The sequence below is a fragment of the Scylla paramamosain genome, chromosome 8, assembly GCF_035594125.1.
Source record: "Scylla paramamosain isolate STU-SP2022 chromosome 8, ASM3559412v1, whole genome shotgun sequence".
NCBI lineage: Eukaryota > Metazoa > Arthropoda > Malacostraca > Decapoda > Portunidae > Scylla > Scylla paramamosain.
This window is the reverse complement of record NC_087158.1, coordinates 29,332,040-29,359,133: the sequence shown is the minus strand read 5'-3', so window position 1 is coordinate 29,359,133 and position 27,094 is coordinate 29,332,040. Positions and strand designations below refer to the sequence as shown.

Below are 27,094 nucleotides of genomic sequence, written 5' to 3'. Positions count from 1 at the left end.
GCTGCTAATATCTATACAGAGTCCATTACATATGATGAAATATATACATAACTCTTTCACCATCAAGGACATAGATGGTAAAAATATATGAAAGAGTCTGTTGTGAAAATCCATTTTCAGCTTAGTATGGCCATGTGCATTACTCTCCTGTCTGAATTAAGTTATCAAGCATGTCAGTGTGTACTGCCTTGTGTGGGTAGAACCTGATGGACTGCATATAGATCAACAAGAAGGCATTGGATCCTCCCATGTAGCTCAAGTGCTGTCATAGATGAAACCTTTCCCTTTGAAGTAGTTTCGTTCTAAAGAGACACATTAACAAAAGAGCTTGCATATAAATAGAAATTCAATGTAAAAACCAAAGACAAAATCTGCTGGCAGGAATCCAGCAGCAGTGAAGATGCTGAGCTGCTTCCAACACCATGGGCGATTCTATAAAAGTTTGTGTAGTGTTTGTTACAGACCTGAACACATCCATTATATTCATACTGTACATCTCTCCAAACACCAACTTTTATATGGGCATATTCATGTGCTGTACATTACCACTGTGTCTCAGTCATGGAATGTTACCACCTTGAATTGATAGAAATAACTACAAGGTAAACATTACTGATTCCTTTGGCACACACACAAGACACATCATTTGATTATTCATTCTTTAATTTTGCTTCATAGAAAGGAATTTAATTCTCTGTATAAGAAAAATAATGGGTACTTTCCAACATGGAATGAGTAAATACATGTAAATTCTATGACTATTGTTTACTGTACACAAGTGTAGAGATTTCAAAACCATTGACAATGTTGTGTATGACTAGACTTCATATGCCTCAATAAAGATAATCTAATGAACTATGAAGTATCTGTTATCTTATATTTTGCTTCAGTATTTCCCTTAATAAGTAACTACCTATACATATGTAAAAAATATTTATGGACTTGATAACTCTTGACACTGCAATTCATACAACATGAAATAAAAATTGAATTCTTAAAAAGCACATCTTTTTTTCTGAAAATTGATTATAAACTATAGATGTGAACAAACATTTCAGAAATCATCCTTCAAGTACACTAACTTAATGAATTATGATCGACTAGAGATTTTTGTCTACTTACACTGTACAGCATCGGTCACATTTCCATGATGTCTTCACACACACGGCACATGTACTGCTTTATGGACTGATGGTGAAAACGTAAAAATTCATGTTTGTAATTTTCATCTTTATCACAGATTCTTGCTGAGAAAGTCAATGTCTAATACTAAATTTCATATAATAATACATACATACATACATATATGCATTTTCAAAACATATAAATTTTCTGTTCCACTTCATAGACACTGAGAGTTCACATGACACTGAATTAGTACATCAAGTTCAAATTGTCAGTGGCATCCATCCATCACAATCACAGCAAACACTGTACCCACTACACTACCTTTCCCCGTGATCATATAACGTCCAGATGCTGGTACTGATACTCAGGTCTGCTTGCTGTGGCCGCTTGTGTCGGGGGCCGCTGTGCAATGTACACAGAAGCTGCAGTAGCTGGGTCTTGATACACAATAATAGGCTGAGCTCCTTGACCATTTCCTGTCATTGATGACTGTGGGGGCAGGTGCACCACTCCACCAGCATACTGGAGCAGAGGCCCCTCAGGACCCACTGAGTGGCCGTGTGGTGCCTGCTGCTGCTGCTGCTGCTGTGTGTTGTGAATTCCTGGGACGTAACGTGGGTGATGGGATGGGGGTGGCTGCACCTTGGCCTGGTTTATTGGCTGTGGGGGTAGCAGTGCACCTTCATTGGAGCTTGGTGGAGGTGGTGGTTTGGTGGTCTGAACCTTGCGCACCATCACCACAACAATGATCACTGCTATTAATGCCACCACACACACCAGGCCAACCACCAAGATCAATGTGTTGCTGCCTGCAGACTCATCTGTCATGGTAAAGAAGACAGTCAGGGTGAGTATACTAGACACATGCACGAGGGCAAAACATTTACATAAGGATCAATGTGTTGCTGCCTGAAGACCAGTGGCAGAACTGCAGGGGGGCAAGTGTCCCCCCCATTTCAGGGATGTGTCCCCACCCTGGGTGCCCCCAGTTTAAGGAATGTGTCTCCCCTTTGAATAACTAGATTAATTGATAACATACAGATAAAAAAAAATAGTAAGTAGTGTTAAAAGTTCATACTCATGAATGGGTCTATTAAAGCATAATGGTGTAACAGACATTTCACTAATACCTATTTAATTTAAGATTAATGTACACATAGCATGGTTGTTGTTTAATTATAATCCGAAGTTGAAACTATAGTCCAAACATTTATATTTTGTCTGACCAATATATGCATGAGATCAAGTCTGCCATGCATGAGCACAACAGCAGCACCAGGATTGTAAATGTGATCTTTGTTGATTATCTTTCTTATACTGTAGTTCCTATATGGTCATCAATATATGACATTGTTTGGTATAATGGTTATATACTACTAATGATCAATAAGTTAGAAGCTCCTAATTTACCATCATGGCTATAATGAACAGTTGATCCCATGCACATGTGTGGGTACTGGACCTGGTTAGGTGGGATTTTGGGTGTGTCTGGGACAAGAATATAATTATGTTCTTCACACTTTGACAAGAATATGGGTTTGTGAGTGATAAATAAGTATACAACATACCAAAATGAGGGTGTTCTGTGAATAGTCTGTTGACATCTGTGTGTGTGTGTGTGTGTGTGTGTGTGTGTGTGTGTGTGTGTGTGTGTGTGTGTGTGTGTGTGTGTGTGTGTGTATTAGACCATTAAGTCTTTTACTTTTTTTTTCTTTAAAGTATAGCTACAGTTTTACATCTTCCTAAGTCATGGCTCTTTACAGGGAGGGTAATAGCAGAAAACAGGCAAGAACGGGTTATTGTCTTGTTACATATGAATGGCCATATAAAGGTCCTAGGTGAGCAGGTAAATAGAAATGGTACCACAGTTAGACTTTGGTCTAGATAATGAACCAGAAATACTGAATGTAATGGTAAGTAACTGTATGACCTGGACAGAGAGAGGAAGGAAGTCAGTTATAGCTTACATATATATTGGTAAATGAGACGGCAAGGGGAATGGTTAGGGATATGTGGATGTTAGCCAAATTACTTTTTCTGTCTTCATACACCTCATGTTTTATATATATATATATATATATATATATATATATATATATATATATATATATATATATATATATATATATATATATATATATATATATATATATATATATATATATATATATATATATATATATATATATATATATATATATATATATATATATATATATATATATATATATATATATATATATATATATATATATATATATACACACACACATGAAATACTATGGTGACCCCCATATTTACCTGTGCCCCCCCGAGTGCCCCCCTGTTTTTGCACCCCCTGTTCCGTCACTGCTGAAGACTCATCTGTCATGGTGAACAGAGCATAGTCAGGATGAGTATGCTAGATACATATATGAGGGCAAGACATTTACACGAGGATCAGAAATTGCGAACAGTTTATCACTGGAAATTCTACTCTTGCACACTCCATACTTCTCAACCTCCTATACCTTTCTTCATACCTACACTGCTCTTTGTCAGGTAAATATTCCAACTCTGATTTTCCTCCATCTTTTATGGAGTCCTTTCCTCACTCTCACAGCATCCAATGCAGCTTTGTATATCTTCTTTACTCAAAATAAATACATACATACAGTACATATAACAAAGCAAGATGAATCAAACATTATTCATAATATCTATTACATAACTGGGAGTCATTGCTATATATAATACATAAAGATACACAAATGTATTAAAAAGTCAGTATTCCAGGTACCTTATATTTCACTGGATGGGCATCACACTTACCATAAACAGATAGCTGTGCTTGTCTGTAAGCCAACCCAAAGTTGTTGGTGGCAGTGCACACATAGACACCACTGTTCTGTTCTGTTACATGAGGTATCACCAACTGAAAAAAAAAGATTAAACATTGATCAGTATTCACATCATCATAGAAGTTTATAATCTCTAATAAACCTGGAAGATGCAAGCTTTGTGCAGGATGAGATACCTCACACCATAACTCAAAAGGGTCCAGATAACTACAGTATCACAGGAACACATAACTACCTCATAACAAAGATTTCTGTGGCACTTCTGCTGTACCTGCCATCTTAGCAGTTCACATCCCACACATGATCTCTCAGAATGAAGCTGTAATCACTCAATTCACATTTCCTAACATGTACATACACTCCTCTAAGAAAATAATCAAAGCCACAAACCTACCGGATCATCATGTAGAATAACATGTATGGATCAGTTGAAATAAAAGGAGGTGCAAAGGGAAAATGGTGTTGGACAAGAGCTGGCAGATGGAGTAGTGTAAATAAGATTTGGACACAAAGAAAAATGAAAATGAAGCATTATTAGTGAAGATGACTGGGTATGATGTGACAGTTATAAGACTGAAGAGAACATGATGATGATGAAAGAACAATATGAAGAGAGTATTGCATGCAAGGATGTCTATGGAATAACGAAGAGTAGCTGTGCATAATAGGGATGGATAACAAGCATTTGCATAGATTTTCCTTTAATTTTCTATATGGTAATGTGGCCTTAAGGTCTTTTCTCTTTAAAATAAGGTAAATATATACTTATTACCACAGGAAGATAGTTAATTGTTAGCAGCATTATGTATTCAGGATATACCTAATTTTTTTAGACATTATTTTGCATCATATGGAAGCATCCTGATGAAAAATTACTGATAAGAATGAACTTCATAGACATATAAATACAAAACAGTAAACAAGCATCACACACAAATAAAAAAAATGTATAAGAAAACAAACCAGTAATAAATATAAAACAGTAATGTCAGGCCACTCCAGCACTGGGTGTGGCAGTACCTTAGTGTAGAAGGAACCATCCCCCGGTGTGAGCACCTGGGTGGCCTGCAGCACCACATAGCGGTGGCCCTTCCACTTCAGGGTCTCATTGTCTGGGATGTGCTCCGCCTCATGGGAGCCATCCTCCAGGCGACGCAGCCACTGCCAAGAAGCATTATGTTGTTACCATTACTATGAAAGTGGCAAGGCTTACGTGAAAAATGTAATGTAAGGTATTCTTGAAGGTTTATACATAGAGGTAACTCAGAAAGAAATCCAAATATTTCTGACACATGCATTGCAGTGTATTTAGGATATTTCTGCTGAATTCTCATGAAATTAATAGTGAATGGGACGAAAGTAAGAGACAGATAAAGAGAAAAGTACACAGATGAATGCTGGCACTCTGATAAAGTAAGGAAAAGTCAAGGCAGAGGCACTCACCTTGATGTGGGGCACTACCTCGGAGTTTCCACTACACTGCAGGGTGGCGGACTTTCCCACTGGCACTGTGGTGTTGGCGGGGTCCTGAGGGTTGAACTCTGGCTCTCTTGGACGGGCTTGGTCTGTGGAAGGTGAATAGACCCATTACTAATCTCCTTTGTATCACTTAAAGTTTACTGAAATTCTAGACATGCCTTTAATCCATTTTACTCACTGTCCCTTTCCATGGGGGCCAACAGGGCTAAAAATGGGAATGTTGTATGTGTGAGTGCAATAATAAATAAATAAATACATATTTAAAAATACAATTAGAAAATAACAATGTAGATAAATAAATAAATAATCAAATAAATAACAAAATAGAAAATAAAAATTAAATGAACATACAAACCATATTCCAAGTTTCGGTTTGCCAATTTATAAATCCTGTATCTAGATTAAAAATAATTCATGTAAATAAAAGTTTCTGTAAGCGGTACTGTCTTTCCATTATCTCACATAAGAGCTACGCCATAACTTATGACCTCCAGTGTTTCGGCACCAAGAAATTTATTCCCTCCTTTAGAACCTCCCGCTCCTCACCTATAACTCGCAGCGTCCAGTTGGCTGCCGCGGCGCCCAGGGGGTTAGCGGCGGCGCAGGTGTAAGTGCCGGCGTCCTGCGGCCTCAAGTCCATAAGGTGGAGGTAGTGGCGGGTGAGGCGCGACTCTCCCCCCAGCGGCCCCTCCCGCAGCTCCATTCCATCCTGGGGGAAAGAGTTAGTGTAATGGCCGAGGCAAACCGATAGTTGTGCTTTCACATCACAAAATAACAGAAGCAGACATCAGAATGGTGAATGCATTCTATTGTGCTTCGATGCGGTGGTGGGGAAGGGAAAGGAAGGGAAGGGAAATGAACTAGTGGGGAGGGAGGCAAATGGAATGGAAGGGAGGGCGGCAGGTTTTCCCGACCTCCCACCGTCGTAATAATTGCTCACTCAAGCGGCAGCCTCGTGATCGCCGTGAGTTTATAATTGAAGATAACATTTACCTCTCATGCGGTGACAAGAAGGGTAAAGTTCACGTCTTATGGTTCCCGCACATTTCCACGGCTATTAACTTCATATCTCACAACGATCTCCAGGGTTGGGCGCCAAACTTCTGCTGCACTCCCCTCCGCTCCTCCACTCCCATTTTAAGCTCAGCGAATGTTTATGAACCAATTTAACATTAAGTTCTCGGGTAAATGTTGTGAAAGACAAGCCCAAATCGTGGTTGCTCCAAGATATCTCAGTTTTCTTAGTCTTATACCAGTCTCTCTTCTGTCTTACTCTTATCAGAAACAAGAAATTATACGAAAATATTCAAGAGCTGTAAGAAATGCTAGTAAGGATATCAAAGCATTTAGGAATTGAATCTAACCACGTGTTCTGATGAGACTGTGTGTTCTAGATGTGAATAATATAAAACAAATAACCAAAAAGCTACAAAAACGAGCATCTCTAAGACGACTAATATCACACACACACACACACACACACACACACACACACACACCCCGTAGTGGTAGTTCCTTGCTGGTAATTTAATAGAGGGGTGGAAGATTACGCGAAAAAAAAAAAAAAGAAGGGAAATCAGTGACTCTCACAACCACTAGCGGTGAGGAAGGGATGTGAATGGTCAAAGGAGGAGGAGAAAGAGAAAACGGAAGAAGAGAAGAGGAGTAACCGCAGCAACTCAAAGAAAGATGAAACTTAGAAGGGAAGGAAGGAGATGAGGACAGAAAAAAAAAAAAAAACTAGTGAAGAAGGGAGGGAGGTGGATGATATGGGAGAGGGAGAGGGAGAGAGGGAAGGAGGGTGAGCGGCGAGGGGAAGGAGGAAGGATGAGCAAGCAGGTCTCCCATTCGGAGGGCTGGGGAGGGGCAGCAATAACAGCGAGGAGTATATTTCTTCCTTAATCCAGCCATTTGTATTCATACTGGACCGAATAGCCACGGCTTTTGCTGGTGATATTACTACTGCTACTCGTCTCTCTCTCTCTCTCTCTCTCTCTCTCTCTCTCTCTCTCTCTCTCTCTCTCTCTCTCTCTCTCTCTCGTTATTCTATTGAAGCATGCAATTATTTTTCGAGCGCAAAGTTTATAGTTCATCTACACAAAATTACTGCCAGGTGATGTGTGTGTGTGTGTGTGTGTGTGTGTGTGTGTGTGTGTGTGTGTGTGTGTGTGTGTGTGTGTGTGTGTGTGTGTGTGTGTGTACGTGGGTGAGCGAGTTGTAAGTTACGATGTCTGAACCTTTTCCTTCTTGAGTCGCTCTCCATGAAGGTGGAAAGTGTTGTTGTTGGTGGTGGTGTTGTAGTAGTAGTACTAGTAATGGTAGTATCATCACCAACAGCATCAGCAACAATAAAAACAGACACAACATTGCCATCAGATAAGAAAAGTGGCCACCCTCATCATAAGTTCAACAATTCTTGCTCAAGCACTAACAAAAAAAAAAAAAAAAACAATAAAAATGTCTCTTTATTGACCACCACCACCACCACCACTATCACCACCACCACCCACTCTTTCCTGGAAGCGTCCCACACAAGTCACAGGCAGTGTATCTATTCCCGGCAGCTGGACGCTCGGGGTTGTGTGAGCGCAGGAACTTTATGCTTCTATACAACACCGTAACTTACTCCCGCCTCGCCACCCCCTGCGGGTCAGCCACTCACGGGATCGACTTCTTTCACTCGCTCCGGCCAGCCCATCATTCTTGCTCCCTTAATGGGCATAATTACCAAATAAACACATAAACCACTCCGCCATTCCTCATAGTCGGTGTACAATTTTCATGGTGCGGCAATTCAATTAACGATTAAATCTCTCTTTATCACGGAACATTCTCTCTCTCTCTCACTCTCTCTCTCTCTCTCTCTCTCTCTCTCTCTCTCTCTCTCTCTCTCTCTCTCTCTCTCTCTCTCTCTCTCAACACAGCTGCATATAAACCTGTTGTTGTATCACCAATATCTCTCTCTCTCTCTCTCTCTCTCTCTCTCTCTCTCTCTCTCTCTCTCTCTCTCTCTCTCTCTCTCTACACTTAATACCCAATCTTACCTTGAACCAGGTGATGGAAGGTTCGGGCTCTCCGCTAACTTGGCACTTCAGCTTCACGTTATGACCCACTGGCTTGTCGATCTTGCCCGGCACTGGAGGGAGCAACTGCGTGAACTCCGGGGGAAGGCCGCCGGGGAAAGGACCAGCCGCTGACGAGGAGCTGGAGAGCGGGTCTGCAAGGAAGGAGATTCTTGTATTATGCGGGTGAAGGTTTAGTTTTCTATGGTATTGACTTACTAAGCTTTCTTTTGGATTGTAAGGGGGGACTTATATATAGAGAAGTAATCCTTCGTTTTCTCTACAATGAAAGTTTAAGGAAGCAAGTTATTGTAGATGCAGATTAATGGGGATTTAGTTCTCCATGATCGACTTAACAGATATGTTTTCTTGTATTGAGAGTGTAAAGGGATACGAAACTAACAGATTTTTCTTTTCTATGGTGAAAAGAACCTTCATTTTATATACAGGGAAAAGTTTCAGAAAGAGAGAGAGAGAGAGAGAGAGAGAGAGAGAGAGAGAGAGAGAGAGAGAGAGAGAGAGAGAGAGAGAGAGAGAGAGAGAGAGAGAGAAAGAAAGAAAGAAAGAGAGAGAGAGAGAGAGAGAGAGAGAGAGAGAGAGAGAGAGAGAGAGAGAGAGAGAGAGAGAGAGAGAGAGAGAGAGAGAGAGAGAGAGAGAGAGAGAGAGAGAGAGAGAGAGAGAGAGAGAGAGAGAGAGAGAGAGAGAGAGAGAGAGAGAGAGAGAGAGAGAGAGAGAGAGAGAGAGAGAGAGAGAGGTTTCAAGAAATGGAGCGAGTAAGAGTGAGTGAAGAAGCTTGTGGGTGCAGAATATGGATGAGGGAGAAAATGTATGAGGAAGAAAGTGAAGGAAATGCTGGAGGGAGAAGGATCTATGTGGAGATGAAAATGGATGAGGAGAGCAGCGAGTGAAGGAGAAATAGACAAGGGAGAAAATAAAAATGTAAAAATATAAGAAAGGAGAGGAGAGAAGAGTTAAAAGTTGGGTAAAGTGAATGGAGAAGAGAGAGAGAGAGAGAGAGAGAGAGAGAGAGAGAGAGAGAGAGAGAGAGAGAGAGAGAGAGAGAGAGTACTTTTTTTCCTTTCTCAACGTGTTTTTCTTAATTTTCTCTTTCCATAAACCAGAAATACAAGTCTCTCTCTCTCTCTCTCTCTCTCTCTCTCTCTCTCTCTCTCTCTCTCTCTCTCTCTCTCTCTCTCTCTCTCTCTCTCTCTCTCTCTCTCTCTCTCTCTCTTGCGGGTTCCTTTACAATCTGCTTTTTCTTAATATCAAGGCAGCGTCGCGAGAAGGTACTGGACTTAATGAATTATGTAAATGAGGGACCCCCGGCACATATTGCCTCTCCTATCTCCTCCTTCCCTTTCCCCTTCTATCCATTCTCTCTTCCTTCTCCCTCACTCCTGATTTTGCTTATGGGGATATGGTTGTTTTTCTCCTCATCCTTGTTTTTCTTCCCATTCTTGTTCGTGTGTTTGTTATCGTGTTTTTTGTTTTGTTTTCTTCTCTTTCTTTATCATCTTTTTCTTCTGATCTAATTCTCAGATTGTTTTCTTGTTTTCCTTGTTCTCTGTTCCCTGTCCTACACTGAGTCGTTGTTCTTTTCCTCTTCCTAATCGAGTTATTGTCCTTCTTATAATTCCTCCCCTTCCTCTATTTGTCCTTTACTACTTTCGTTTCCTGTTCCATACTGAGAGTCGTTCGTCTTTTCCTATTCCTGCTCACGTTATTTTCCTTGTTACAACTCTTCTCTATTTGTCCTGCCTTGCTCCCTGGCGCCCCAGACTGGCTGCGTCGAGTGAGCCGCGCGGCAATGCTGATGAAAGACAGATTGACGTGGATGGCTCTATGCTCGAGTGGAAAGCCCGCGGCCTGAGCCAGCGACCCCGCGATGCTTGACGGAAGCACGGAATAGAATCATATTTCATGTGCTTACATACTCATATATTCTCGCTTTAGGAAGCATAAACTCATATCAGCAGCGCATATATTTTCATCATCCAAGCAAGTGATGATAAAATATTAGAGTTCTCTTAAATTTCAACTTACGAATAAATCTTTTTTAATATGTAGACTAAACTTTATTTTTAACAAAAACTTTTCCTCACTTGTATTTGATCTAGTTTTATTTTTCTTTCTTTATTTCTTTCTTTTTTCTTTTTTCTTTTTTTACTGAAGGACGAGAAACAACGCTTTTTTCTCATTATTGGTTTTAGGAGACTATCTCTCTCCACCGACGGGGCTCAGAGTGTGAATGATGTGTGTACGAGTATGTGGTGTCTTGTCTGGGCAATCCCGTGTCTAATTTGGGATTGACGGCCTGATATATATATACTTAACGAACCAAACAAACTTATGCGAGTGGTGAGAGAGGTTTTAGTTATCCATAATGAACATTACTGGCAGTGCACCATGTCAGGCTTAGTGAAACTTCGTATTATTTTAGCGTAGAGTTGCGAAAGGCTGTCCACGTGACTATCCTTCTCCACCAGGGGCCGACAGGGCTAAGAGTGTGAATGATGTGTGTATGAGTGTGCGGTACTTTGTCTGGATCAACCCGTCTGGGATTGCCGGCCTGGTATATAGATAGATAGATAGATAGATTTGCTTGGTAAAATACTTCATTTACATCAAACTCAAGTCTGTTCATTCATCAAAGAAACACATTATTCACCGAGCCATCGCCTCACTATGACGGGCTCCATGTAGATTATCAAAGAGAGAAAAAATGAACAAAGAAAAAAACATATGAAAATCCGGTACTACGCGGCTGGCGAGATGATGAAGAAAAAAGTCACTACGGTAAGATGGAAAAGAATAACGAGAGGAGGGAAAGAAGAAAGCAGATGAAAGCAGCTCCCGTCCCCGATACGTGTGAAGCGCGGCACACACGGCTTGAGGAACAAAGCTGGAGGCGCCAACAATGGGCCGAAGGAAAAGATGAGACCACAAAGAAATAGTGAAACAACACCAAAGATGTTTATACCTGGACAGAGGATCGACCACCTGACAGCTGAAGGTGAGAAAAAGAGATGAAAGCACACCTGGCTGATAACGGAAGGTGCTTCTCTTACCTGTATTTGTCCCATTATGGAGGAGAGAGAGAGAGAGAGAGAGAGAGAGAGAGAGAGAGAGAGAGAGAGAGAGAGAGAGAGAGAGAGAGAGAGAGAGAGAGAAGAGAAGAGAAGAGAAGAGAAGAGAAGAGAAGAGAAGAGAAGAGGAGAGGAGAGGAGAGGAGAGGAGAGGAGAGGAGAGGAGAGAAGAGAAGAGAAGAGAAGAGAAGAGAAGAGAAGACAAGAGGAGAGGAAAGGAGAGGAAAGGAGAGGAGAGGAGAGGAGAGAAGATAAAAGAAGAGAAGAGAAGAGAAAAGGAGTCGAGTCGACTCGAGTCAAGTCAAGACAAGGCAAGACAAGACAAGACAAGACAAAAGAGCAGAAAAAAAAACAGAAAAAAAGAAAAATACTACTTAAAACAACCATACAACACCACACACACACACACACACACACACACACACACACACACACACACACACACACACACACACACACACACACACACACACACACACACACACACACACACACACAGACACACACATCCCCCACCACCCCTCTCTCCCTCTCTGAAATTCTCCCTCACTCACCAGTAACAGTAAGAGTGATGGTGAAGATCTCCTTGCCAAATCCGTTGACCGCCGAGCACACGTACACTCCCTGGTCGCCGAGTGTCACCTCTCGGATCTTGAGTATCTTGCCCTGCAGCTTCATGCGTTCCCAGCCCTCTTCCGGTATCACCTCCTCCCCCTGCAAGACAAAGATTAACGTGTAGTGGATGCTTGGAAGACCTGAAGAGTTAAACAGTGGTATACATGGATAGTTACGAGGATGTTTCTTTGTGTTAAGGAAGTTTGGTTATTTCCCCTCCTTACAAGACAAAAATTAACGTGCATTGGATGCTTGGAGGTGCTGAAGAGTTGAACAGTGATGAATATGGATAGTTAAGTGGCGGTTTCTTTATTTTACGTGTTTAGGAAGTTAGTTAAAGGCTAAGAAACCTCGGACAAGACAAAAAATCAAGGTGTACTGGATTCTTGGAAGAGCTGAAGAGTTAAACAGTGATATGTATGAATAGTTAAATTGTTTTTTTTTTATTTTACGATGTAAGTTGGGTTAAAGGCTACAGATGCAGAGATAATGAAGGTCAGTGGATTGTTGTTCTTTAAAGAGTGGTGAGGCACACAGTGGTTATCTCCTTTGTATTCGTGGCAGCTCTCATGGCCATTCCCGCGGCAGCTGAGACAGGCACTGTTTTGTCTTGCTGTCACTCTGAATCACCCCGCTGCGTGCTGTCATCATGTCTCAAGCTGAAGTGGCGCTCATGTTTCTCTCTCTCTCTCTCTCTCTCTCTCTCTCTCTCTCTCTCTCTCTCTCTCTCTCTCTCTCTCTCTCTCTCTCTCTCTCTCTCTCTCTCATTTCGTTTCTGTACTGCTCAAGTTAGCCATGAAAACGGTGTAATTTTCTGTATTTGAGCATATCAAACACTCTCTCGCAGGCAGGGATCACAGACAACACGGCTGGTAATTAGGAAAAGTGCGTGAAATTGGCGTAGTGTGCAGGGAGCGTGAACACGGCCCGCGGGCACCTCCAGCCCGCCGGCTTCCTCCCGCCCACTTCAACCCGGCTGTCTCTAAGGCCGCCGTGTGGAACGTCCCGATAAATTCTCTTTCATTTAGCTGTGTGTGTAGGAGTGTGTGTGTGTGTGTGTGTGTGTGTGTGTGTGTGTGTGTGTGCCCCCACTCAGTGGTGCGTGAGGATGATAGAGGGAAGATATAACTTTGTCGGACGCAGCCACCGCTGCTGGCAGGCCCATTGTTGGCTGGGCGGACAGTGATTAAAGTGCCCTAAATTACGAGCAGGTAAACAGAGGCCAGAGGGGTGAGGGAGACGATGCCTGGCGGTACTGCTGCCTTCCTTCCCTGCCCCCAGGCTTTGGTTCAGCCCCGCCCCGCCCCGCTCCCGTTCCGCGCCGCTCAACACCGCCTCGCCTCGCCACCTTCTGGACATCTTAATTTAGTTTGTATAGACTTCCCGTGGTCCTGATGGAAATTACAGAAGAGTCACTGCCCTTTCATGTCATAGCCTGTAGGACAAAGCACCGCTACGCGAACATCACTGAGCATGCATCCTTATCAAAATCCCATCTACTGAAGCGATAAAAGATAACAAGAGAAGCATTCGGCACAGTACTCCTCTTTGTGACACCCGCGGAAATCATTAGTGAGTCAGTCCGTCTTTGATGCAGGAGGCGATGACGGAGGCTGGCTGTGAGGTCTGAGGGTCTCGCAAACAAACCACACAAGGGTAATTCTCTTGTCAGTGCAGGAGTGACGCGGATGACTCTGCCGCATTGGGTGATAACTCAAGCTGTTCCCGCCCCGAGCCGCCCCGCTGCGCTAATGACCGGGAGACTGACTGTGGGTGACTCTCATAAAGGAGCCTCGTTCCCCTCCACCAGTCACTTGTCGAGGCTCGGTAATGAAGTGGTGGCGGGAAAGTGACGTGCAACCATTAAGGCGTGCGGGTAGAAGATATGAAGGGGATTTCGAGGGGATCGGGACGCGAGGGATGAAAAATGAGGTGCCAGCGAAGAATAAGATCGCTGGGAAGGACGAAGTGGGTAAGGAATGAAACAAAAATCCTCACGACTTAAAGAAGGGTACGACTTGGGGACAGTGAAAGCGTCGGTGAAAGGAGAGTCGATCACAGCTTCATCAGTCACAAGAATCATTTGGCTTTGATGCGGGGAAAACAATCAAGGAACATAGAGAAGAGAAGGTGAAGAAGGGAAGGGAGAGGAAAGGATGAAAAATCAGTGAAACTGGACCAGAGGAATAAAGGAAAAAATAAGACGAATGAAGAAAGGAAAGGGAAAGACAGCAAATTTGGTGTGAAACTAGATGACAGGAATAAAGGAGGAGAAAAGGGGAAAAAAGGAGGAAGGAGATCAAGAAGACTAAAAAAAAGGAAGGAGAGAAAAGTGAAGCCATATCAGTGGTAAACTAGATGAAAAAAACGAGAAGAGAAGATGAAGAGAAAAAAAAAACGAAGGAAAGGGCAAAAGCAAAAAGATGGAAGGGGAGAATGGAAGCAAAACAGAAGATCAAGGAGAGAAAGGAGAGAGGAAGACATGTATATACGAGATATAAAGGTACTAGGCCTTGCTGGCGCCCGAGAGTGTAAGAAAGGCAGGAAAAGTGAGTGGCGAGTGTGTGGGGCGACACTGTACCCTCCCCACGGTTTTGGAGGACGAAGTGAAAGATGGAGGCGGAAGGAAGGGCCAGTGAGCTGCGTATACTTGACCTCTGAGTGGACGTAGGGAAAAAAAAAATGACACGTTTCGGAAATAACTTGTATCATAAGTAGAGAACATGCATCCCGTTAAGCAGCCGCGCATTGCAAGGCCACTAGAGTACGTGGTATGATCGCAAGTGACACGTCCAGAAATCAGCGTTTAATTGCGTGTGTCTTAATAGAAAAAAATAGCTGATTTCCAAATTATACATGAAAGTATGACCTCGTCTAGTTCAGGAGAGTCCTTCGTATAGTAAAACACATCAAGACGTCTCAGTGTAGATATAAAGATAATAAAGTAATAGATATAAAGATGTAAAGTGGATAAATAAATAAGAAAAAAGGGTAAATTTATAGTTTAAGCCAATGTCCCCAATCTCTACCCACGGCCCACGGCGTTATTATTAATTTCCGACAAGTAGTGTAATCATTAGAAATTATGTGAATAGTGAGAAGAACAAAATGAGGTAGGTTATTACCACGTAGTGTGTAATGGCTTAAACTATAATAAAACCGAAAAAAGTGTTAAATCATTAGTGTGAGGCCATTTGTGTGTTGTAAAACACACAAAGGCGCTAAACTCTGTCCACCAATTAGAGGCAGTTAGGCTCATTACCGCTCATGTGTAGTCTTGAGTTCAATATATTACTTTATGACCGCTGTTTACTTACTGTATAAAACATCTGTGACCAGGGTTGTGTCTTTGAGCCAAACTGTGACCAGATAACACGTCAGGAGCGGTCAGACTTGCCCTTCACCTGAAGCACCACCATCTGCGCCTTTGTCTTTGCTTATTACTTGTGAGTGTTGCTTGTGAGTCACCATTGCCCCTGTTCCTTTTTTGTCAATATTGATACTCGCTGTTACGTATGTGCGTCTTATTGATAGGCATATAGTGTGTATGAAAACTCTGTATTAGTTCCTCATGCATCTGCGAAATTCCCTTGATCCTTGATGCTATACTCGTAGGTTAGTTTATTTATTTATTTATTCCGTTATGTAAGAGGGACACTGGCCAAAAAGCAAGGTTGAAAAGAATAATCGAAAATTGGAGGATTAACTGGTAGTATCCTACTCTGTATCTTCTATATATGTGTTACTTTATCTATCATAAGCCAGTATAAGCCTAAAATCATCACCTGATATTTTACGTCAATCCAACAAACGTATTTAAAAATTCGCGACCACGTTGATGTTTTTGGTGTAACATCGTTGGAGGAGAAGCGTGGTGGTAATGGTGATGGTGGTAGTGGTGGGACGTGAGGACGTGAGGATCTGTCACTGACCTTGCGATGGCTGGCTTACACTTGAGCAGTGGTGGCTGAAGGAGATCGAGGGGAATGAGGCAACCACGACATCAGGGAACAGGTGTGTGAGGGGACAGGGATAAGGTAGGATGAGATGAGACGCTACGATGCCTCTACTGTCCTTCCCTACACACACACACACACACACACACACATCTGTACGTAACATTCCTGTTAGTTTATTTCTTTGGTGGTTGTTTTTCTTCTGTTTTAATATTTTTTCTATTGTTTATTTATGTTTTGTCCCTTGTTTCTTTGTTCGATGGTAATTTAGTTATTTATTTTTTGTAGAACGTCAGTAAAACATGAAGGAAAATCTGCCCTCCGTCCTGTAATATTTGGGAAAATGTTAGGCTTTGTAGGATATCTCGTCTTACCTCTCGCGCTCCCTCCTTCCTAAGCATTGAAAAAGTGCGGGAAATTTGAAGGTTTATAAATGCACTGGTGTGTGTATGTGTGTGTGAGTGTTATTGCTAGTTATCTCTCTCTCTCTCTCTCTCTCTCTCTCTCTGTCAGTAGTTGCACAGGTCTTCAAGGGTATTTTTACGGTTTTAGTGACAGATTAACAACATTTCTACATTAATAACAGGAGAAACACCATTGAAAACCCTGATAATCATCTTTATAGCTTTGAAAAACAGTCGTGAGGAGAGAGAGAGAGAGAGAGAGAGAGAGAGAGAGAGAGAGTAGGAGCATTTCAGTTGAGCCTATTCTGCCCTGGTTCGTGTTTGCTGCGGTGACACGGTGCCGCACTGAGTGAAGATTGCGTTCATAATCACTTATCGGGGATGGAGTGGGGAAAGGAGGGTCAGGAAGTGAGGATATTTATATTATTTGACATATTATTTGATAGCATGTCAACTTTTGTGTGTGTGTGCGTGTGTGTGTGTGTGTGTGGGTGGGTGTTGGATCAGTGACAGGTGGCGCTGGGGAGTTACCACGGCGAGCGGCTGGCTGGCTGCAGTGTTTTGGTCAGCACTAGTCAATCTTGCCCTACACGCTCTATTAACCAGTGTTTCCGTCTTTCCGACACCTTCTTCCTGCACCAAGCACCGTCAAGCATCACCAGAGAGGCACGAGTACGTAAGGTGAGTCCAGCGGGGCCAGTCTCTCCTCAGTCAGCCTTACTGCCTTCACAACACCCTAATCCTCCCTGTAGTGTCTTGTATTCGTTTATTTAGGATTCATTACTCGTTATTTAGTTTTTTTAGGGGTTAATTACTTATATTTAGGTTTTGTTTACGTCTGAGTCTGGAAAGAGTTGGAAATTTATTCAAATATTTAATGTTCGTCAATATGTAAACAAGCTGTCAGCTGTGTTATTAGCCATTATTTGCCTCGTCTCTCACTTATTGTAAGCCTAACATATCACAAGATGGATCCACATGTCTAGCCTTCATATCCGCTGGTCAGATATATCCGTCATTGCCTTGTTTTGGTGTTATATAGGAATAAATAAGGCAACATGGCCGCCGGCTCCCCCACTGAGGTCGCTGCCGAGGGCCGCCGAGGGCCGCCATGATGAACTGGCACCTGTTCCGGCTTGTTGGTTCCAATATTTTTTTTTATTTTTCTGAATTAATTTATTTGGCTTGTATAGTAAGATTTTATGGTTTCTAAAAATATTTCGTTGCTTTTGAAGTGTTTTTCTTGCTTCAGTTAAGTAAATGTGCTGAATTTGGTGTTGTTTTTTATGTAAATAAGGGGCAGTTTGTACGGCGAAATTTACCCAGCCTGGTTTTTGGCTTTTTTATTTGAGGCTTTAATGAAGATTTTATTGCTTCAAAAAATCGTTTATGATTTTTAAAGTATGTTGCGTTCCTGTTGAGTTAAGTATGTGGAATTTGAATAGACTTATTGTCCCGTTGAATGTGGCGATTTTGTCATTTTTTAGCTTCTTTATTTTTTTATTGTAGCTTGTAACTAAGTGTGCATTATTTTAAAAAATAGTTCAGATTTTTTAAAATGTTTTTTTACCAGTGTAAAGTGGAATAGGTGGACTTTTCAGTGTTTTTAATGGTGTCAAAATTTCCAACACTTTTTCCATATTTCACATAATATTTCTTTATAACTACTGAGACTGGAGGTGTTTTGATATTGTGAATATTAATTTAAGTAATTGTCAAGTCAGAATATATAATGCATTCGAGCCTAGCTTCATTTTTTCTATGGGTCAATTTCAAAATGAAATACGTTACGTACGTATGGCAGCGGGGCGCCGGCACCTCGCCTGTGACGTCATCAAGGATTCGGGACTCGGTCTGCTCCAGTGTCTCCTCAATATTTACCGTAATTTCCAGTGTTTTCCAAGTGTTTCCAGCTGTTTCTTAAGTCAGGCGTGTAGATAGTTGTAGTAGAAGGAAGAAAATAAGAGAAATGAAAGAGGAGAAGGAAGAAATAAAAAGAAATGGAGGAGGAGGCAAAACAGGTAAACAATATTTAGCTTAGTTTCCCTTGCTGCGCTGCAGTTCTCTGTAATATTTTGTGTGTTTTGGGTGTTTTACGTGTTTAGGATGTATGTAGGAATGTTGTGGGGTGTTTAGAGTGTGTTTTGGTGGTGTTTAGGTGTGTTTTGGGTGTATATTTGCTGTTATCATTGTGTTTTGGGTGAATTTTGGGTGATTTAAATGTGGTTTAGGATGTTTTTAGTTATATTGTAAGTGGTTTGAGTCTGTGGGGTGTTTTGAGTATATTGTTGGATGTTTTTGTGTGTTATGGGTGTGTTTGGATGTATATTGAGGTGTAGTGAGTTTGTTTTGGGTTTATTTTCTGTTTTAAGTGTTTCGGTGAGTTTGGGTGTGTGTGTCGGGTCTTTTGAGGTGTATTTGATTGTGTGCAAGTAGCTTTGGGTCTTTAAGGGTGTGTTTGTGGCGTGTTTGTGGTGTTGAGTGGTGCTTTAAGTGTGTTTTGGATGTTTTGATGTGTTTTGGGTGTGTTTGATGAGTTTTGGGGTGTTGTGTATTTTGGGTGTTGTAAATCTTTTGAGTGTGTTTGGATGAGTTTTAGGTATATTGGGGTGCTTTGAGTGTGTTTTGGATAAATTTAGCGTGGTTGGGGTGGGTTATTTGGATGTTTTTAGATGTTATGGGGTGTTTTGAGTGAATATTCAATATTTGGTTGTGTTTAGGTGAGTGTAGTGGGTATTTTGGGGTGTTGTGATGTGTTTTGGTTGTGTTTTGGATGTTTTGAGTGTATTTTGAGTGTGTTTTGGTAAGTTTTGTTCCATGTAGGGATGTTGAGTGTTATATATATATATATATATATATATATATATATATATATATATATATATATATATATATATATATATACATATATAATGGGAAGGCAATGAGAAGAGGGACAAAAGAACATTTGATGCACCGCCTGTGTTCATACCGGGATCTGATGTCAGTTCTTGTGAAGGGCCAGAATGCATATTCCTGAAGTCTGGAAGGAGCTGTCTGCCAGCCTGTATGGACACTAGGCTGTAGCTCCAAAACTAACTGTAGGATTCTCTCTAAAATAGTCTCATTGAGATTCTCACACAAAATTACCTATACGTAACTTAATCTAACCTAACCTAACCGCTACAAGAGTAAATAGGCCGAAACATTACCAGACTTCGGGAATATGCCTCCAGAGGGATATGGGTTAAGGTCGCTTCACACACATCAGTGCTGTATTCGTTCCGTGCTGTTCAGTGCTCCAGTGTCAGTAAAAAAAAAATTCATCATTTTGGAATTCAGCGGAAGCATTTACACACGTCCGGCGAAGTACCGTGTTTTGACTGAAGTGATTGTTACGTCCGCGTTCCGTGAAATGGAATATTGTCGTCACTGGTATTTTAAAAATTTTCACGGATGTCGGACAAGTGTTTGAAATAAAATAGAAGAAATTGAAATGGTGATAAATACTCTTTTTAATTGATGTAATTAATCACATTGTACATTATACTTACCACAACACACCACATCACACCACACCACATCATAACACACCACACCATACCACACCACACCACACATCACTGAGCAATGTCATCAAACAGTTTTTGGACATTCTTAAGTACTGGAAAATTTTTGTTTCATCATTATTTAATTCCTCGTACAGAATAGCAAAATCTCCTTCAGTTTCTCTTTTTCTTCCATGTTTCATGTACCCACTTTTCTTTTCTTTATTTTTTGTTAAGCAAGCATCTTGCTCTTAATCAAGAATTATGACAATCATAGCCAACTCCACGTCTGAAAGGATATGTGTGCATAGACGTCACGAAAGCAATATGGATATCACGGACACTAAACCTATCCAATACTAATACAGCACTGATAGGTGTGAAACCACCTTTGAGTGTACTATTCAGATAGTGTACCCACTATCTGCCAATTTCACTGGGACAAAAGCACAATTAGGTGATAGTTAAGAATAATAATAATAATAATAATAATAATGATAATAATAATAATATAATAAAAGGAGTTAAGCCATCTATATAGTTAGGTAGATTGATATTATCATTATTATTGTTATCATCATTATTACATATCAAGGTATTGTGCCATTATTATTAATAATATGTTATTATTATTATTATTATTATTATTATTATTATTATTATTATTATTATTGTTATTATTATTATCATTATCATATTTCAGCTATCCAACATCAGAACAGTATATGAATATGGCAAATGCTGTTTTGACATCATTTCCTGCCATCCTGAGAAACAGTGATCTCGAGGAGCATGAATTGCAGCTGCAATGGAAATTGCGCATCCAGCGCAAGTTTCAGAATTCAAGAAAGAGGCAGGATTCCTCAGTGTCTGAGGTGACGTCAAGGAAAAAGAAGATCCCTTGCATAGCGCCAAAAGAGACTACGTGTCCACTGATGTATGGAGTAAAGGCTTACCTTCCACCAAGGCCCCATTCAGAAGATGATGAGTCATTAGAGAGACATAGACAGTGGCTTGCTCTACATTGGATGAAGAAAGATCCCGAGTTAGATAAGGTATGTGATATTTGTATGCTTGATTTATCTTTTTTATATTTCTGAGACTTCTTTACTGGTGTTGTTTAAAAATAGCTGCTCTTATGTAAGCAATTTCAATGGTACTGGTAGATAGCCACTGAAAAAAAAAAAAAAAAAAAATATATATATATATATATATATATATATATATATATATATATATATATATATATATATATATATATATATATATATATATATATATATATGAGGGAGAGAGGGAGGCTGGCGGGACAGTCAACTTATGAAAACTAATTTTACTTTAATGATTTTCCTCAGGCTGAACGCCTCATGCAGTTGACACTCTCTGAGAGACGCAAAAATATAATCAACGGGTACATTCTTGTAGCAGAAATCCTGAACTTGTACCCGTGGATTCAGACTTTTGATGGCCTAAGTGTGTATATATGTACACTTTATGGATTTTGCTACATATTGTCACTAATTGTCAACTTTATTTGTAGGGCTATAATGTATATAGCTATTTATATTTTATAGTAGGTAATTGATATTTAACTACCGGTACTTCCATTCTCCCTCTCAGGCTCAAAGGCCTCAGTGACGGGAGATAAGCACTCATAACTAAGTACAGTTATTGCAGATGCTCATCTCTGTAACCTTCACTTATAATTATTTGATGCTTATATCTTTACAGATAATCAAGGAGTTCCTGAGATTAGAACCACAAGCGGATGAACCAGACCCAAGAGTAGCAGTTTTGAAAGGGCTGGAGAAATATAGGCTCCCAATAATTGCCATTCTCAAAAAAAGAAAAGCAGTTCCTCTGTATATGGAAACCTTACTTGAACTCTATGACCACGATGAAAGTCAATGCGAGTAATGTCTAGTTCAATTTGTTCATTTCAGTAGCTGGTAGCAATTTAATATACGTATCTTTTCATCATTAGCAATGCATCTTTCACTTTTATAAGCCTAGTATTCATGAAACTATGCTGCATGCAAAAACCAAACATTGTATTAAGCATGACCTATCTAACTGTAATGCTTGCACCAATTTCTATAAAGGTACTAATTTAATTTTTAAATTCCTGCTCTTCTATCAAATTTTTGGCTGAGTGCTATGGCTAAATAATTGTTTGCAGCATAAGTGATGTTAAAGATTTTAATAGGTGTAAAGCATCTCTCTCTCTCTCTCTCTCTCTCTCTCTCTCTCTCTCTCTCTCTCTCTCTCTCTCTCTCTCTCTCTCTCTCTCTCTCCTCTCTCTCTCTCTCTCTCTCTCTCTCTTCTCTCATAAGGAAAGACATTATTTCTAGTGTAAATAAACCCAATAGGCTGTTCAATTTGAAATTTAAAATGTAAATATTATCAATCTTTTTAGAAATGTTAGCTGCATCCTCTTCCCTTGCAGTCCTATAAGACAGGTCACTAATTCGTGTGGAGATAGAATTCTTGTTGTCACCTTTGCCGGCACTAGCGCAAGTGCAAACAGTCTGATAAAGGTTTCTTCCATGGTTGTGATGAAGTTCAGGACTTCTCACACTGTTTTGGTGGATATGATGAGAAGAATCGGGAGTTCGGAACATCAGTGCGTTATGTCGGGGCATGTAGGTTTGGCTGGGGTTTTCTTTTGTTTCTTTTTTTTTTTTTTTTTTTTTTTCAATCAGTACTCATCGTATTCTTAGGAGGACTTGCTAGACAAAGCATTATTGCATTATGATATTACCCAAATAGTGTCTCAAGTAAAAAACATAACCGCATACTCGTACAAAAGATTTGCTGCTGTGACACAAAGGACAAAAATCATTAGTATACTGGTCGTTCTGAGCATTCAATCAAAATGCTTGTCATTCATATAATTAGTAGAACCATCGAGGAGCTTTATTTTTGTTAATTCTTATGTGATAAAGCAATAATTACAGGAGACTTTTAAAAGATTGGTACTCAAATTAGTGTACTGTCCTATTGGATGTGACCATATCTTCACTTTTTCCTTACACAGTTAATTTTCTTTTGTTTATTTGATTTACTTATTATCATATTTATTTATATATTTATTTATTTGCACCAGATGCTTGCTTAGTTATATTGGGGTTACTTCACCTGCTTGGAGAAAGGAAAGACTCCATTTTTACTAAGGTTAAATTTCAGTACCTTTGATTTTAGAGTGGTGTGTATATATTGAAATTTCTGAATATATTATCACCTTAAGATATACATCTACATATAAATTTTATTTTAATGTCAAAATGTTATTAATGTTTACACTATTATTTCTTCCTTAAGGTACCAGAACAAGAACTAAGAACAGGGCAGTCTAGTGTGTATTTGATGGTGCACCTGTAGCTGAACCAACATGTATTTCTATGGCTGTAGTCTCATTGGTAGCAGGGCTTTGTGTTTAATATTGAACACCCAAAAAAATTGTGAACATTTCCTCCGTTTCACAACATCCCATCTCTTAGGTATTAAGTATGACAAAGGTAACACTTCAAAAACAAGATCTCTACTTGTAAAACTCAATGAAGTAAAGACAGAATTGAGCTACAAAAATGCATAAATCTGCTTCCAAATATATTCAACTCCACACATAATGCCTCTCTCTCTCTCTCTCTCTCTCTCTCTCTCTCTCTCTCTCTCTCTCTCTCTCTCTCTCTCTCTCTCTCTCTCTCTCTCTCTCTCTCTCTCTCTCTCTCTCTCTCTCTCTCTCTCTCTCTCTCTCTCTCTCTCCAAATTGGGAAGTATTCTTCATGTACCATATGATGCATATATTTTTATTTTTTTATGCATTTTTTACCTTTTTATTTTTTTATTTCTCTATGTTATTGCAAGTGATACGTGAACCTTCTTTATTACTGTTCTGAGCATTTCTGTAGATTTGTTTAGTTAGTATATCCCTTAGAAATACTCATTTTCTTTTTTTGTGTGGCTTTAAAGGATTAATGGTGACATATGGATATGATCTGGGTTAAAAGCTTGTACAAATAAGGTTAAATGTCTATTTTTGCACTGGTTGTTTCCCTAAGTTTCTTAAAAGTACTGTGATATAATGATTAGCAGTGGACTAATTAATTATTCTTTACAGGGTCTGTAACTCCTTACATTTAATTTATGTTAACTTTACTTACATATTTTTTCCTTTAGTTTATGAATGGGAGGAAGGTTTAATATTCATATCTTAAGAGATGCTTACTTTCTTTTCCACATTGCAAGTTTTAGTGATTAATACTCACAAATGTGTATTATTTACTTAATGGCTTGTCAAAACAGGTTGTTTTTGTGTTGCTTTTTTTTTTTCTCATGCTAGGATGAAGTGTTACTAATGGAGTTTATTTTTTACATCTGTTTTATATATCATTACAGTTTTGAGGGGAGCTTTCTGTTAAATGTTCAAGTGAAAAGCATATTATACTATAGATGATAAAAATTATAGTGTTTTTTTTATTTTTATTTATTTTTTGTAATGCAATGAAATGGAGGGAACATTTAATTGTATATGAATATATTGAATTTATTACCTATTCTTTCCCTAACCTTGAGACAGCAGTAGCTAGCTGCTAGTATTAAAGGTACTAATGATTCATCATCTGTCTAAGAAAGACTAACTAATTAGTCATTTAATTGACTAACCTATGATCCACTTTACTAATGTGGTTAGTAGAAGCAGTGAACAGTACGAAGGCATTAGTCAGATATATTTGAGTAAGACCATACTCAGGTTGAGTGCTCAGTTAGTCACGAATTGACTAACATTATGTTAGTCACTGTGACTAATGCTGCCACTCGTTCTAGACCCCATGGGTTTTACTAAGAAAGGTTAGTCAGCACGACTAACTTTGGTTTTGTGTGGCATGAAGGATGGCGGGAGGAGAGAGAAACATCTCCTCTCACGCCACCTTGCACATCCTGGTTGCCGTATTGGTGGGTAGCCTGCTGCACCGCCCCCAGACACGCCAGCCCCTCACTCTGCTGCTAGGCGGGCCCATCACTCACCTGCCCGAGTCCCGCCCTGCCCCGCCCCGCCCGTGTCCCGCCCACACACGAAGCCCGCCTCGACCCCCACAAGCTTCACACGGATCACTATAACGACTTGCTGTGTTATTACCTCCTGCGGGACTGACTAAGGCTCGTGTTCTAAAATGCTCTGCTCTCTCACTACGACTATTTTTGAAGCCCACAGTTTATAATGTAAAAATCTTATTGATCTGTCACTAGAACCATAAAAATATCCTTAAAATCTCATATGACTTCAAATAGAGCCTTTTGTGAGTAGTGGAGTTGCGGCGCGGAAGTGTTTCAGAATATGGTGGTAAGTGTTAGGTAAGGTTAAAAGTGTGTTGGTTTAAGAACATACGCGTCACTCCGTTCATTTACTGAGAGTGGAAAAACATGAAGTAAAATGAACGCGCCGTGTATATTTTTAATCAAAGCGCCGGAACGAGTGTGAAAAAGATAAGAGCGTGAATGAAGAAACCTCTCATTAGACTCGAGCAAAACTTTGTAGATGTGACGCGCCAAGTTGTGACAAGTTACGAACAACAAGTTTTCCATCCTTATAAAGAGATACATCGAGAGTTTGGCCTCGCGGGGGGAGTGTGAGGCTGAGGCAGAGGGGGCTGAGGATGGGGAGTAGAGTATGAGGAAGGGGAGTAGATTGTGAAGCTGAGGGAGGCTTTGGTGGGGATAGTGTGTGGGGCTGAAGGAAGCTGAGGAACACATCCCCATCTCCTCCACCACCCCATACACGAATATGCTCGTATAACGGGGAAAGTTTTAGAGTGCAGGTGTCTAGGCGTCTCCAGGGAGAATGCAGGCACAGGGGTGGCTTTTTGGAGCGCATCACGGGGTTCCGGCGGGAGAAGGAAGAGGAGGGGGAGCTGATGGAATGGGGGAATGTTACAGGCGACGGTGAGGACGAGAGCATCTAAAGTTTGTTTGCAAGGAACTTGTTTTCTTTAGCGCCACGCGAGACCCGCAGAGCAGCGGCTGAGGGAGGCACGGAGAGAGTATCCAGGGGGCGAGCACGACTTGAGGGAGGTAGGTGAGGGGGACAGGATAGGCACGGAGGAGGGGCAGTAAGGATGAAGGGAGGTTAGGAGGGTGTGAGGGAGGTAGAGAGGGAAGGAGGGAAGTAAGGTGGGAGGCTGGGAGAGTATAAGGGTGGCAGTGAGGGGAGGAGAGAGTAGTAAGGAGGAAGGACACTGGGAGGGGAAGGTGAGTGGGGGAATGAGAGAGGGAAGAAGGGAGGGAAGGGTATGAGAGTGTGAGGGAGGCTGAGGGAATGGGAGTTAGGGGTAGGGTGCGGGTATGTGGGAGGGAGTGTTGGGGATACAGAGGGAGAGGTGAATGCGTGAGGCAGAGTGGGCGTGCAGATGAAAAATCCATTGTAACTCATGTAGCTCTTTGTAAGCAGGTTTCTTTGTCTCGCTTGAAGTACTACGAGTGTGTCTTTCTCATTTATTTATCTAATATGAGGAACACGAGGAGACAGTAAGAGAAAGAGAGAGAGAGAGAGAGAGAGGAGAGAGAGAGAGAGAGAGAGAAGAGAGAGAGAGAGGAGAGAGAGAGAGAGAGAGAGAGAGAGAGAAGTGTGAAGGGAAAAGTAATCATATCGTTCTGAAAGGCAACTCGGCACATTACAGTGAACGTTGAAAAGGAAACTACGGGAAAGTGATCGGTGTTATGATGACTTAAGACTCCGAGGAACTTTTGAGGTCAATATACGCAGACCCCCTCTTCATTCCTATTTTTTTTCTACTCCAAACTTACAATGAACAACTCCTTTTTTTATCTCTAATCCTTTTCTACCTCCTCCTCCTCCTCCTCCTCATTTTGCTTCTTCTTTTTTTTTCTTCTTCTTCTTCCTCCTCCTCCTCCTCCTCCTCCTCTTTTTTTTCTTCTCCTTCCTCCTCCTCTTTCTCCTCCTCCTACTCCTCCTCCTCCTCGTTCTCTTCAGGAAATG

At 40.7% G+C, this 27,094-nt stretch overlaps 2 protein-coding genes across 4 annotated transcripts in view; one reads left to right on the top strand and one right to left on the bottom strand.

The window, feature by feature from the left end:
* Window positions 1-645: 645 nt before the first annotated feature.
* LOC135103115 (fibroblast growth factor receptor-like 1) overlaps window positions 646-27,094 on the bottom strand; it is a 49,965-nt gene continuing 23,516 nt past the window's right edge. The window contains exons 1-8 of one of the 2 annotated variants that reach the window (XM_064009147.1): window positions 16,143-16,274; window positions 12,150-12,309; window positions 8,492-8,664; window positions 5,994-6,156; window positions 5,412-5,533; window positions 4,989-5,129; window positions 3,940-4,042; window positions 646-1,949 (exon numbers count right to left, since the gene is read on the bottom strand). In XM_064009147.1, the coding sequence (XP_063865217.1) occupies window positions 1,462-1,949; window positions 3,940-4,042; window positions 4,989-5,129; window positions 5,412-5,533; window positions 5,994-6,156; window positions 8,492-8,664; window positions 12,150-12,273 (1,314 nt within the window). In that variant the 5' untranslated portion in view covers window positions 12,274-12,309; window positions 16,143-16,274 and the 3' untranslated portion in view covers window positions 646-1,461. Of the gene's footprint in view, window positions 1,950-3,939; window positions 4,043-4,988; window positions 5,130-5,411; window positions 5,534-5,993; window positions 6,157-8,491; window positions 8,665-12,149; window positions 12,310-16,142; window positions 16,275-27,094 lie in introns of those variants that run through there. The other variant, XM_064009146.1, reaches the window with a different exon arrangement.
* On the top strand, window positions 16,435-22,338 carry LOC135103116 (uncharacterized). Of its 2 annotated transcripts, XM_064009150.1 has the most exons (4): window positions 16,435-17,251; window positions 20,801-21,152; window positions 21,453-21,570; window positions 21,829-22,338. In XM_064009150.1, exons 2-4 carry the CDS (start codon window positions 20,823-20,825, stop codon window positions 21,867-21,869), a joined length of 489 nt encoding a protein of 162 aa, XP_063865220.1. In that variant the 5' UTR covers window positions 16,435-17,251; window positions 20,801-20,822; the 3' UTR covers window positions 21,870-22,338. The 2 variants fall into 2 exon arrangements, with proteins under 2 accessions (XP_063865220.1, XP_063865218.1); XM_064009148.1 differs by lacking the exon at window positions 21,453-21,570 and having other exon boundaries at window positions 21,829-22,332.

Excerpts from the sequence above, each read along its gene's own strand:
- LOC135103116 (XM_064009148.1), top strand. The coding sequence starts at position 20,823 with ATGAATATGGCAAATGCTGTTTTGACATCATTTCCTGCCATCCTGAGA. Across the intron at positions 21,153-21,828 it reads AAGATCCCGAGTTAGATAAG|ATAATCAAGGAGTTCCTGAG; the intron begins GTATGTGATATT and ends ATATCTTTACAG.